Source organism: Gossypium raimondii, chromosome 10 (assembly GCF_025698545.1).
Source record: "Gossypium raimondii isolate GPD5lz chromosome 10, ASM2569854v1, whole genome shotgun sequence".
Lineage (NCBI taxonomy): Eukaryota > Viridiplantae > Streptophyta > Magnoliopsida > Malvales > Malvaceae > Gossypium > Gossypium raimondii.
The window spans coordinates 230284-244421 of record NC_068574.1 but is presented as its reverse complement, the minus strand read 5'-3'; the positions used below and the strand labels follow the sequence as shown (position 1 = coordinate 244421).

General features: G+C 29.1%; 2 protein-coding genes across 2 annotated transcripts; one reads left to right on the top strand and one right to left on the bottom strand.

The window, feature by feature from the left end:
* Positions 1–883: 883 nt before the first annotated feature.
* LOC105778121 (beta-glucuronosyltransferase GlcAT14A) lies at positions 884–5571 on the bottom strand. The gene is made up of 6 exons (XM_012601726.2): positions 4976–5571; positions 4272–4627; positions 3008–3083; positions 2743–2855; positions 1834–2205; positions 884–1153 (listed from the first exon to the last, which is right to left on the bottom strand). The coding sequence occupies exons 1-6, from the start codon at positions 5143–5145 to the stop codon at positions 999–1001; spliced, it is 1242 nt and encodes a 413-aa protein (XP_012457180.1). The 5' UTR covers positions 5146–5571; the 3' UTR covers positions 884–998.
* Positions 5572–8910: 3339 nt separating this feature from the next.
* Positions 8911–13661, top strand: LOC105777761 (F-box/kelch-repeat protein At1g51550). Its single transcript, XM_012601203.2, has 2 exons — positions 8911–9476; positions 12529–13661. Exons 1-2 carry the CDS (start codon positions 9056–9058, stop codon positions 13497–13499), a joined length of 1392 nt encoding a protein of 463 aa, XP_012456657.1. The 5' UTR covers positions 8911–9055; the 3' UTR covers positions 13500–13661.
* The last annotated feature ends 477 nt before the right edge of the window (positions 13662–14138 follow it).

The window sequence follows — 14138 nt, the reverse complement described above, 5'->3', positions numbered from 1 at the left end:
TATTATCTCCATTAGTTGTAGATATTAATAATGTTGTTAATCGATTTAATGTCACAAGTCAACTCGAAATTAACTCATAATTGTTGACAAAACCATGATAAATAATTGTAGTGCATTTAGTATTGTTTAGCTGATGTATTTATGTGTTTAAATTTTGTTTTACTCACAATTTAATTTTTATTTTAATATCGTACGTATTTCATGTGTTATTATGATTAATTAGTTTAAAACTATACGATTCATTATTTATTATATTTTACTTTTAAACACACATTTATGTTCTAAACTTATGGTTTCCACACACATACGCTTATAATAGGATTTCAAGCTAGATTGATGTGATCTGAAATAGAGGTGTTCATGACCTACAGTTTGACTCATTTTACTGTTTATAAATAATAAAAAAATATAAAAATAATAAATTTATATTAGAACTTATATATTTTAATTGAATTTAAATAAAAATTAAAATTATTATTTTTTAACCGTGAAATGACCCATTTCAACGGCGAGCCAAGTTTAAGCTAAGGATAAAATTTTATTTGGAGTCTAGCCTCAACTAGATCTGATCTAGCCCATGAATTGTTCATTGTCGAAAATCAAAGAAAAAAAACTATTTAGATTTTAGTTTACAGATTTGTGATGTTCAAATTTGTTTCATGAAAAAAAAACTAAATTGTAAAAGATAGGGAAAAGAGAGCTTTCGATTGATGTCAAAAGTGCAAACGGAGAATGCCATACAAAGGCGATTTTAACAATCTAATAACTAAAATGAAAATTTTCGAATAATTCAATTACTATTTTGTAACTTTTTGAAGTTAAGTGACCAAAATATAAATTTACTAATAGTTAATGACCTTAAATATAATTTACCTATATCTAATATTTTTAATATATTTAATATTAGTTTGAATAAAAATAATAATAAGGAATTCACATAAAACAATATAGACACAATGATGATACGATAAAATACAAAACAATTACAAAGTCTAATATCATGGTCCACGTTGCTGGTGGCATTGGCTAGGATTATGTCTTCTTTCTTCAACAAGCTTGGTTAAGAGAGAAGCAAGTTTTATACCTTTGGAACCAGGTTTCACAGTATCAATGTCTGCCCACCTATAACATAAATCTTCACCTTGATTGATACCTGATAATATTAAATATGATACGATTAAATGATATAAATATAATACCAAAATGTAAGTAAAAATATAAACATCTCAAATATATGTATAACTATAAAATACTTTAAATATGATTATAACACGAGAAGATACAAAAATATAATCGTGGAATAGAAAATTAGACTCAAGATTAAATTGAGGAAATTTGAGCCAATGGTTAAATCAATAGATTAGACCAGTTGGTAAAATTATATATTTGATCTAATAGTATTTTTTAGTAAAAGTATTATGGAGGTTTTTGTAAAGAGGTCAGTTTTAATCATAAAAATAGGTAAAATTTTTAACAGAAGAGCTAATTTACTCTTTGATTTAATATACATGGACTAATTTACTCATTTTTTAGTAGAGAGAGCTAAATGCAATCTAACACCTAGTATAGAGGCCCCAATAGTATTTTTACCTATTTCTTTACTAGAGCTCAAAAGTTGAAATATAATTAACTTTCAAAATACTTTTTATAAAAAAATTACCAATTTTAAATTGGTCAAATTGTTTTAATATTTTTCTTTCTTTTTCTTTTTTTTTTAAATTCAATCTATCTATTTTTTAAAAAGTTTCAAACTAAACAAGTCATGAATTCTTAGTTGAGTTAATCGATCCAATTTCAACATTAAATGTGAAAATCTACTTATATTTTTCATACCTTGACAAGAAGACCAGCTCCCAGGCACGAAATTATCAGGCATCCTATGCAGAACATCTTCATCAATCATGTTTAGCAATGGATCATCTTCTTGAATTGGCTGAGCAAAAACTGATTCACCAGCTACGATTTCACCGTACTTCGAAGTGTTTAAAATCTTGGGCTTAGGGGATTTCGGAATAATATCGTACCTTAAATCATTGCTCAATGTTGTGTTTTGAAACTCAAATGAATTGCAAATCACTGTGTGGAAATAGGTTTCAAGAGGGTAAGCTACATTGGTGAAATACATTAATAGCTTTCTTGGAATGTTATCCCATCCATAGATGCAAAACTCCATGAATGATCTTGAAAGAATCACCCATGGTGAACCTGCATTGATTTTTGCACAAAGCATACGTTCGTCAGGCTTTTTATTTTTTTTCAAAATATTTATATTTGACATACAATATGATTTTCTAAATATATATAAAAAAATTAAACAAATTGAGGTTACTCTTGTTGAATACAATATGTATTATTTTAAGTATTTATATTTCGTTGACACTTGTGTTTGCATAAATTTAAATACGATATAATTCTATAAGGTATGATTTTTCAAATAATGAAAAGCTTGTAAAAGAATAATTTTATTCATGGTTTAGCCCTTGAAGTATACTCTTTTTCTTATTTGAGTACTAAAACATTTTTTGTCTTCCTAAACCATCATTTTTGTCCCATTTTATTCTAAAGTTATAAATGTCCAATAAGAATACGTCACATGTCACATTTTTATTGGTAGAAGTCGAGATACCAAAGAGAGAATACATTTTGTTAAAGCATCCAACTGTTAGTGATACATGTATATGAAGTTATAAAATATGATTCTCATGCATAGATATATAGCAAGGTAAAAGTTATAAAACTGACCTCCAAAAATCTCGAAAGCATCTGGTTTTCGAGTTTCAACATCATAGTTAATTGGGGTATTGCTCTTATAATATAAGTTGGGGTCTACAACAATTCGGTTAATCTCTCCCCTCCTGCACACATCCAATATTTTTTACCTTAATTTAGCATTATTATCGACAAAATTTTCACATAAAAAATAATAATTTTATAATTAAATTTTATTAAAAAATAATTCAACCTTGAAATAGATGTAAACTAGAACGGAATAGTGGCAGGTGCTTACTGTTTCCAACCCGGATTGCTAATATAATCAATGAAGTTGAGGTCCCTTGGAAGGAAAGTAAAAGCATGGAGGAGATCTGTTTCCAAAGCAAATTTATGATAGTCAAGTAATTTCTTTTTAGAAAATTCCCAAATTAGAAGCTAGGGATCATCTCATTAATGGTTTGAGCTTTCTGCAAAAAGGAATATCAAAATTTTCATCATTTTTCTTGGACTTCTGCTACATTGTTATTAGTTTAGTTACTTCTGCAGCCCTATATGAATATGTTAATAAAGATGTCAAATATGGTTATTTAAAGAGAAGTAAAAGGTATGGATATAACTCTGGAAGGATGTTAAAGTACATTAAAAAATATTTTTCAAAAAATTAGATATACTCGTATTAGGTGTATAATTAACATTATATAAAATAATGGAAAATCAAAGCACCTATATAAACAGTTCAAACACTTTTCAGAATGTTAGGTTTTTAGGTAAAAAGGGTCATGCATGCATTTTTAAAGCAAAGTTCATCTTTATCATCAATCATCTGTGGCTACTCCTAAACCTAAACCTAAACCACTGTTTTAGATTGTTTATCATCTTGATATTTGATGTTTATTCAAATACTAATATGGAATATATAACCTTTTTAAATATATGAGATTTTTTTTTTGAAAAAGTTGAGTATATTTGTACTGTAAGTAAACTCTATTTGAACTAGACTCGGCTTATTTTATGTAAATTTTATGTTGAGTGATTTCTAATTCTTTTGAGAGAAGTCCGTGAAATGTTATCTGTCCCTCAACAAGTCAAATGTTATCTTGAGTGAAAATTTTGTCTCCTAACTCTGTTTAAAACTCGAGTGCTTGAAAAAGCGACCTAAGCTAGCCTAAGTGGGTACCATGCCCCCTTCTCATTAATAACCTATAGGTTAATGGTTCGAGCTTTACTATGCGCAAACTCTTTAGTTTGCCATGGCCTTGTTCAAGGATTCTTACTCTGCAAATCCGCCATCTCTTCAGGCGCAACAAAGTCAAGAGAGAAAATCTCCCTCACCGAAAACAATACTAGACTAAATTTATTTTTAAAAGAAATATATGTAATTTTTAATAGAAATACTAGTTTATTTTTTAATCTAACATACAAGGAGTAATTTCCTATTTTTTTTAGTAAACGAGACAAAATGCAATTTGAGACATCGATGTTACCTGTACTTCAAAAACACTCATTCCAAATAGGAGTAACAAATAAAAGTAGAGAAATTTAACAGCAGTAAAACATACCATCTTGATTCATTAGGGGATAAGAAGAGGCACTTAAAGGTATAAACCAATCCCAATCTGAATTAATCTTAAGAAGCAAAGCCGCAGCATGAAGTGTAGCAGCAAGAGCTGAAGATCCCATCTTATTAACTGCATAACTTTTACCTTCAACATTAACATTTCCGAATGTTTGAAGCACTGTCTCGGATTCAATCAAGAATCCCAAATTTTCCCTTTCATAATCAGATGAACCTGAATCAAGTTGCAGCAGATACTGGTTTCTTGGATGATATATTGCTTTCAGCAACCTCACCATTTTATTACTATCTCCTTTGCTGCCACTAATCCAATAAGCAAGAACAGGTGGATAACCATACCTAAAGCAAAACAAACCGAAACCGATCGGTTTTCGGTTTTTATTAAATTCAGATCAGTTTTGAATTCAGTTATTGCTTAAATATATTCGGTGAAAGATAATTGGTGTTTAGTCTCCTCATAAATTACAGAGTTAATACATGTTAAAATTACATTTTGGTCCCCAAAGTGAAAGAATCTCTTTTTAGTCCTTCAAAAAGCGATGAACATGGCATAATTATGCTTCAATTCCGCCCCTCGTTTCTAGGACCAAATTCTATTTTTTAATTTAATTTATAATATTTTAATAAAAAACCATGAACCAAGTAATCGTCATTTAATTTATTAAAAAACTAGAATAGTGGCCATACCCTTTATTTGGGAGCCTCAATGGTTTCTGAAACTTTGAAGCTTTCAAAGGAACTTCATCTTGATTGTTGCTTGATTTTGATAAGCTTCCAAACAATACTAAAGTTGTAGCAAAAACAACCATCCAAGGATAATAACCATAAAACCATGAATAAACCTTTGATATCCTCATTTCCCACTGCTTTGATTTGGCACAATGTGGAGCATCTATAGGTCGAAGCCAAAGAGACCCGAACCCGAAAACGCCATTGATGCCATGTTCGAGCCAATACAAATGAATTTCAGAACTTCAAAATGCTCCTCGAAATCATTGAAACCCGAATAGACCCTGCACTGAAAACGCTCATTGGTACCATCTTCAAGCTAATGCAAATGAATTCAGAACTTCAAAAACTAAGAAGAAGCTTTGTTTCTACTCTGTTGGGAGTTTCATCGAACACCTTTGGGGAATAACTAGATATTTGAAGCAAATTACTTTAAGTTGAGAAAAATTGATTAAAGGGTTGATATAATAATTGCAAATGGTTATGGAAAACATGGAAACATTGATGATGGGAACATGTAAACGATCCTTTTTTTTTTCATTCTGCAATGATTAAAGAAAGTGGTTGGTTTAGTGGTTATGATAAATAAAGTAGCTTTAAAATGTCAATGAACCTAAAAGATAAAAAATAACTTAAAATGAAAGCAAACAAAGTTGGTGGACTTTTCATGCTAGTATACTTTGAAAGCAAGCAAAGAAAGTTAAAATTACCATAAAAGTTCTTGAATTACATTTTACTCTTTTTACTTAAAAATAGGTAAATTAGTCTTTATATATAAGTTAAATCAAAAAGCAAATCATTCATTCTGTTAAAAATTCTTTTAAAAACTTGTCATTGTACGTTAGTGTAAGATGGTACATGTGGCATGCCACATAAGAGTGAGCAATTGGTTTAGTCAGTTGGTTCGGTCATTTTTTTTTTGAATCAATTTAACCGACTTGAACACATCAAAATTGACCGACTCTCTTTATTAAAATCGACCAACCGAACCGACATTAATTCGGTCAATTTTTTTATCAACCGAATCAACTTTTAAATCATTAAATATTAAATAATGTTTATTATATATTAAAAATATGTTTTAAATAATTAAAAAATAATATAATATAAAGTCATTTTTTCGGTCAGTTCAAATTCGAGATTCAAAAATCGAGAATTGATTAATAAAACCATCTAAATCGATGGCGAAATCGACAAAACCACCCCAACCGACTAAACAAAAACCAAAGAAATAGATTGCGTCGGTTTTTTTCAATTAAAATCGATTTTTGCTCTCCCCTAACACCATATGTAATTGCCTAGCTACTTTGTCGGCCACACCAGTTTTAACACTAAAAATAGGTGGAATTTTTAATAGGAGGATCGGTTTCCTCTAATGTACATAAGCTAATTTGCTCATTTTTTGAGTATAAGAGACAATATGTAATCTGACTCTTAGTACAAGAGCCTCCATGATAACCAGTAAGGAAATTGTATAAAAGCTGGAAAATTTTGAAAAACTAAAAATCAGTACATCAATTAGTAAATGCATGCCTACTTAATGTATTAATAGCTTAAGTTTGATATATCAAGGATAACTCTGAAAAAAAAAAGTTAATTGCATTATATATCACCAAACTATAATTCTCATTTTACCTTTAGTAGTTGTCGATTTTTTCAATTGCACCTTTAATCTTTTAATTATTATCAAATAGATGGAAAATTAATGTATTTGTTAATATATTAACAATGAATGACATTTGTTGATGTAACATGTCATGTGTACCTAATTGTAGGCATAGTATTATTATGACATGTCACTATTTTGGGTAAAATTACCATGTAGGCCCCTACATTAGGAGTCAGATTTTATTTTGCCCCATTTACTTAAAAAATGGACAAATTAGTCCCTATATGTTCGATTAAAGAGCGACCTGATCCTTCTGTTAAAAATTTCACTCATTTCTACTGTTAAAAATTTCACTCATTTCTACTGTTAAAAATTTCACTCATTTCTACGGTTAAAAATTGGTCTTGCACATCAACATAAGGTACACATGGCATGCCATGTGCTACTGCTTGGTTATTCCATTAGCCCTTCAATTTTTAATCGTACGAATGGATGAAAATTTTCAACAGAAAGAACCGGTTTACTCTTTGATTTAAAATACAATGATTTATTTGTCCATTTTTTGAATAAATGTGGCAAAATGCAATTTAACTCTTAATACATAAGCATTTATGATATCTTGAGCCACTATTTTTGTCTTATATATAATATATACTATTAATAAAACTCTTGACTGAGTTAGTGTTATGAGTCAATCGATCACCAACTCAGTTAGAAAATTTACAAAATTGACCTTAGGTTAGATCAAAGAGCGAATTGGTCCTTTTGTTAAAAATTCCATCTATTTCTACCGTTAAAAACTAGTCTTGTACATCATCATGAGATACACGTGGCATGTTAAGTGTCATTGCTTGGTTATTCCATTAGCTTTTTAGTTTTTAGTTTTTAGTCGTACAAATGGATGGAAATTTTTAACAGAAATGACTAATTTACTCTTTAATTTAATGTACAATGACTAATTTGTCCATTTTTAAATAAATTGGGCATATCACAATCTAACTTCTAATACAGATGCCTCTATGATATCTTTACCCACTATTTCATCTTATATATCATTTACACTATTAATAAAACCCTTTACTGAGTTGGTGTCACGAGCCAACCGAACACCAACTCAGTTAGGGAATTTAAAAAATTAGCCTTATTTATTTAAAATAAGAAATATTATTTGTGGTTATTTTAGTCTGTTAAGATAAAAAAAGAAAAAAAAAAGATTTGAACTCATGTCAATTACATTGGAAAAACTAGATTTAACATTCAACCAAAACTTTATTTTAATTTATTTATGCATTTTAATTTTATTATACACATTTTATTGTCTTCATCAATTATATATCTTATACTATTTTTAAAACTCTTGATTGAGTTGGTGTCACGAGTCAACCACTCAGTTAGAGAAATTACAAAAATGACCTTACGTATTTAAAACAAGTAATATTATTAGGCGTATTTTAATCATTTTATTTTAATATCGTAAATATTTCATATGTTGCTATTATTAAATATATATCTATATTTTAAATATGTAATTTTCACACATACATACATATGATATGATAGAATTTTTAATATTAATAAATCATTTAAAAATTCAAAAAATGTATTTAAAAATTTCAAAAGAAATTATGAAATAAGACAACAAAAAGCAAACGGACAAACACATCCAAGGCCCCACCTCTCTCTTTCCTTGGCCCTTGCTGCTGTTAATACCTAACCCTATTTACCATTTCCCGCTTAAACATTTTCACCATCTAATCAAAGTTTTGGGAAATCGACCAGTGGTGGATCGCTCTTGTTGAATCAGTTTAATTGATTGGATTAAGAAAATTATAAAAATTAAAAAATAAAATTTTAATTTAATTGAGTTTTATACCAATTTCTAAATAAATTAATTTAATATCGATACTTTAATTTAGTTGAAACAATTCTACATTTCATAATTTAAAAGAAATTTTGACTTTTGATTTTGTATAATTTTTATATAACCTATTTTGACAATCAATATATTAAATAAATTAAACATAAATTCATTAAATTATTAATAGATTCACGTTTTAATCACTTAATTTAAAAAAATCATAAAATATCACAAAACTATTTAAATAAATTTAGAGAACGTAAAAGAAAAACCCAATACAATTTTTATCTCAAAATTTCAAAAGGCAAACAAATGATTAATTTGTGTTATATAAAAGTTTATTAGATTGATACATATTAACTTATTCAGTGTTTGTATTTGTCATACACATATATGTATGTATATATCATAAAGAGTATAATAGTCAAATTAGAAGAAAAACAAAGCATGCCCATTATTGAGCTTTCCACTCTGCTACTTTCTCCTCTCTCCACACTCCCCCACTAATCATAGCCATAAAATTCCAAGCAGTCATTACAAAAACCCCAAATCCTTGTTGTTTTTTTCTTCCATGGCGGAAACCAGCACCACCACCAGCTTCATCAATGGATCTTCCTCCATTGCTAGCTTAGCTACTGACCATCTCTTTACAATCTTACTTTTACTTCCCATGGATTCAATCCTATATTTCGCCATGACTTGTAAGAAGTTCAGGTATTTGGCTACTTCTGATATTCTATGGGAATCAGTTTGCAGGAGAGATTGGGGAAACACTGCTGTTGATGCTCTTAAATCTTCTTTTCATGACGATGAACAACGTCGATTGATTCCCTGGATTACGCTTTACAAACAAGTCTCTCGAGTTGACTCGGTTTGTTGTTACAAACTCGCTGAGCCAGATCCCGATTTGATTTTGCCAGTTCCTCGAGCTTCTCACTCTCTCAATTTTGTCTCCGGTTGCTTGGTTTTGTTCGGTGGCGGCTATGAAGGAGGTCAGTCACTTTAATTTCTTTTTTTTTTTTAAAGAATTTTGAAAACTTATACCCCATGGATGAGCTAAAATATTCCAAAGTAAAATGAAAAATCGAAGTATATCTTTTATTTTTTAATCTTTGATTTTGATGCATGTTTCATGGAATGGCATAGCTGTTGTTGTTTCTTTTGTATTTAGTAAAATCAGTACCAGTAGCATCATATGCTCGACTTTAGTCGGATATTTAGAGAATCATATTCATGATATGAAAAATACAGATATTGAATTCAAACACTTAAAGGAAAAGTAATAATTCTACTTTATAATATTCAAGGTTTTATATATATATATATTAGATTATGGAATAGTCAGGATGCATCTAAATTATGTAATAAATATTTTATAAAAATTAATATAAAAGACAAATGAAACTTTGGTGGAAATAAAGATACTAAAATCCATAATGTTTTATGTTGAAATATCATTATGTGTTTATTTTTCTATGTATAAAGGGATAAATATTAATTTTATATATGAACTTTAGTTAAATGTAGAATTTGATGCATGAATTTTGATTTTGATTTAATTGTATATATTTAAAGAAATGAATACATATAATTATTTTCATGTCGAATTAATACAATTATTTTTTATGCAATAAATTAACATAAAATGGCACTAATTCGATAAAGTTGTTAGTGATTTCTAAAATTGAATCAAATCAAAATTTCATTCATAAAATCACCCAAAATCAAACTTCAAGATATTGCACATTGAATCAAGTTCATATATAATTTTGATATTATCCCAAAAATAAAACCACCTCAAAATAATATAAATATAATTTACTTTGCGTAGTTGGCTCAAAAACTTAATATATGGTTTTGCTTTGTTTTTGGTGCATGTTTCCTAGAATGGCTTTTCTCTTATAGTCTTGAATTTAGTGAAACCACTACCAGTAGACTGGATTTATTTTGGTTATACATGTATTCTTTTTATCTTCTCGTATTATAATCGTGCTTAAAAGTATTTTATATTTATATAGAACTTATGATAAGTTAACAGTGGATTGGATTTGTTTGGTTATATGTGTATTCTTTTGTGTTTGTGTATCTTCCCGTATTATAATCATGCTGAATGTATTTATATTTATAGAACTTATCATGTATTGTTTTTCGTATTTGTGCATCTTCTCGTGTTGTAATTGCGCTTAAGGTATTCTATGTTTTACAACTTTTGATAAGTTAACAGTCGATTGGATTTACTTGGTTTATATATGTATTCTTCTTGTATTTGTGTATATTTTCGTATAATAATCGTACTTACGATATTTTATATTTATAGAACTTTTGATAAGTTAACAATGTATTGGATTTATTTGGTTATACATGTATTCTTTTCGTATTTGTGTATCTTCTCGTATTGTGCTTAAGGTATTTTATATTTATAGAACTTTGGATAAGTTAATGAATTGTGTTATATAGTTATAGGTGTACTTATATAGTTATATTGCATTCATGTTACTGTTTTTTGTGTTGTGTCATGTTTCCTATCATGTTTTACTGATTTTGGTGGTGTTGTATAATCATGTCATGTCTAGCATTCTATGGTGCAGGCTTTGGTTTCTCAAAAATGGTAATTATGTGTTTTAATTTCTTTAAAATGAAATTAAAAGTTAACATAATGATAAAACTGCATTTTAACTCTCTAAAATTTATGATTCATTTTTCCCTCTAAAGCAATTTTCTAGCTTTGCCCCTACTAGCATTGTTAGGTCTAAAACTTTAAGGTGAATGTCGGATATGAGTATGTATCCATTACAAGTATGTTCAATTTCTTTCAGAAGTTTTTTGGATATTTGGAGAGTTATATTTGTTTCCTTGTCCGAATATGTTGGGAAAAGTATCATAGAGGTCCTTGTGCTCGGATTGTATTTACCCCCTCTACTAAAATAAATGGGCAAATTAGTTCTTACATGTTAGATTAAAGAGTAAATTGGTCTTTCCATTAAAATTTTTATTTTTTTCTACTATTAAAAAATGGTCCTGCACACTAGAATGAGATATACATGGCACATTATGTGAACTGTCTGGTTATTCTGTCAGATACACAAGTTTTTAATAGTTGAAATGGATGAAATTTTTAAGGCTTAATGACAAATTTGGCCACTAACATTTACATGTTTTATCAAAATAACCCTACTTGTATTTTTTAGCCTTTTTGGCCATAAACCTTTGTTTTTTTTTTCAAATTACTTTTTCTAACAGATTTGATGAAAGTACCGTTAAAAAATTAACGAGGATGATGTAAAATATTTTTAATGAGATATAATTTATTACTTAGATAACCCAATAAAATAATTACATGTGAAAATAATAAAATAAATAAATCATACATGAAATTAAAAAAACTCTTAATTTAAAGAAAGTAAACGTAATTAAGGTTGTTAACTTTTTAACGGTACTTTCCTCAAATTTGTTAAAAAAGCAAATTGAAAAAAAATTTAAGGTTGATGGCCAAAAAAGTTTAAAATACATTTAGAGTTATTTTGACAAAACATGTAGCGTTAGTGGCCAAAAATTTATCATAAAGTCAATTTTTAATGAAAAGAATCAATTTGCTCTTTAATCTAATATACAATGATTAATTTCTTTATTTTTTGAGTTAAAAAGGGTAAAATGCAATTTGACTTTTAGTACAGGACTTCCATGGTAGAATATGCATGAAACATAAATATAGAGCATGAGTATTTTAGTGAAGAATCGATGTAACTAGGCATTGGTTAACCGTGCCAGTTTTTAACAATACAAATGAGTGAAATTTTTAACAAAAATAACCAATTTGCTCTTTGATTTAATGTAAAAAGATTACTTTACCCATTTTTTGAGTCGAAAAGAGTAAAATGCAATTTAATTCTTAATATAAGAGTCTCTATGGTACTTTTATTGGATACAATCCTCTAAATACACGGAAATATATGTGTGTGACAATATATATCGGTGTCTGACACTCACGTTTGAATTTGAGTAACTCACTGATTTCTGAACTTTTTGAACTTTTGCTGCCATTAGGACGCGATCTTGACGATACATGGGCAGTTTACATCGGCAACAATTCTCAAAACATGCTAAAATGGCAGAAGATTCAAACAGGTACCCCAAGTGGAAGATTTGGCCATACATGTGTTGTCATTGAAAATTATCTTGTTTTGTTCGGAGGAATCAACGAGAGAGGGGACCGACACAGTGATACATGGTTAGGACAAGTTTCACTCCACGAAAACCTCGGCATCTCGCTGTCATGGCAGTTACTCGATGTCGGTTCGACGTCTCCACCACCACGAGGAGCCCATGCTGCATGTTGTATAAGCTCTAGGAAGATGGTTATCCACGGAGGGATTGGTTTAAATGGTGTCAGGTTAGATGATACATGGATTATAGAACTGTCTGAAAATCGATGTTACGGAACATGGCATAAAATCGTTAGCCATCCATCACCTCCGGCTCGTTCAGGACATTCATTAACATGTATCAGCGAAACGCAAACGATTCTGTTTGGTGGAAGAGGATTGGGATACGAAGTTTTGAATGATATATGGGTCTTACATGTGACCGAAGGTTACTCAAAATGGGTTCAAATCTTTTACGAGTTGCAAAACATACCGGCCGGAGTTTCTCTCCCACGAGTTGGACATTCGGCTACGTCAATAATTGGGGGACGGTTACTAATTCATGGAGGAGAAGATTCATTGAGGCATAGGAAAGATGATTTCTGGGTCTTAGATATTAGTCACATATCATTAGAAAAAATGCATCCTACAAGATTGAATTCGAAAAGAATGTTAGCAAACAAGTGGAGAAGACTTAAACCCGAAGGTTATAAACCTGGATGTCGATCATTTCATCGAGCTTGTGTCGATGATTCGGGTCGATATTTGTATGTGTTTGGCGGAATGGTCGACGGATTGCTTCAGCCTGCTGAACCGGTTGGGCTTAGGTTTGATGGTGAGCTATTTCTGGTGGAGTTGGTACTTCAGTTATGAAGGAAAAAAAACAGATTAGAGGCTTGTGTATGTATGTAGGTATGTACGTATCATGTGTGCATGTATATATATGTAAGCGTTTCATGGACATGGATGAACAGTAATCTCAAAATTGCATGTATTGATTAAAGGTGTTTATAGATTAAATCAGGTTAAAGTTTATCCTTTATAGATTAAATCAAGTTGAAGTTTATCCTTTTAAAAAATTCCAAGCTCGAGCTTGAACTATTTAAAAGCTTATTTTATTGTTTAAAAATAATATTTTTATTTTAATTTAATTATAAGAAATAAAAATGTTAATATAAAGTTATTTGTGTTTTTATTATTTATAAATATGAATTAATTTGAAGTTGAAAATATAAATTCAAACTTATCCAAGATCACTTGCATAGACCACAATTTTGATCTTTATATTAAAAAAATCTCACTTTTGCTCGGAAAAATTCTTTTTTATCTTATAATAGATTAAGCTTTAGTTCGATTGATATATTACTATTGCAGCAATTAAAAGAACATAAATTCAAGCATGCTTAAACTAATTTTTTTCAATTTAAAAGTTTAAAAGATTATGGATAAAAATGAACATTATATAAAAATTTAAATTATTCTTGAAAACATAAAGAAAATACTAGAAAAAAA

What these genes read in the sequence shown, in the direction of transcription:
- LOC105778121 (XM_012601726.2), bottom strand. Translation starts at nt 5,145, where the DNA reads ATGAGGATATCAAAGGTTTATTCATGGTTTTATGGTTATTATCCTTGG. An exon ending in TCCCCTAATGAATCAAGATG is followed by an intron (nt 3,084 to 4,271) that starts GTATGTTTTACT and finishes CTTTGGAAACAG; the next exon opens with ATCTCCTCCATGCTTTTACT. An exon ending in TGCTTTCGAGATTTTTGGAG is followed by an intron (nt 2,206 to 2,742) that starts GTCAGTTTTATA and finishes AAATCAATGCAG; the next exon opens with GTTCACCATGGGTGATTCTT.
- LOC105777761 (XM_012601203.2), top strand. Translation starts at nt 9,056, where the DNA reads ATGGCGGAAACCAGCACCACCACCAGCTTCATCAATGGATCTTCCTCC. An exon ending in CGGTGGCGGCTATGAAGGAG is followed by an intron (nt 9,477 to 12,528) that starts GTCAGTCACTTT and finishes TGCTGCCATTAG; the next exon opens with GACGCGATCTTGACGATACA.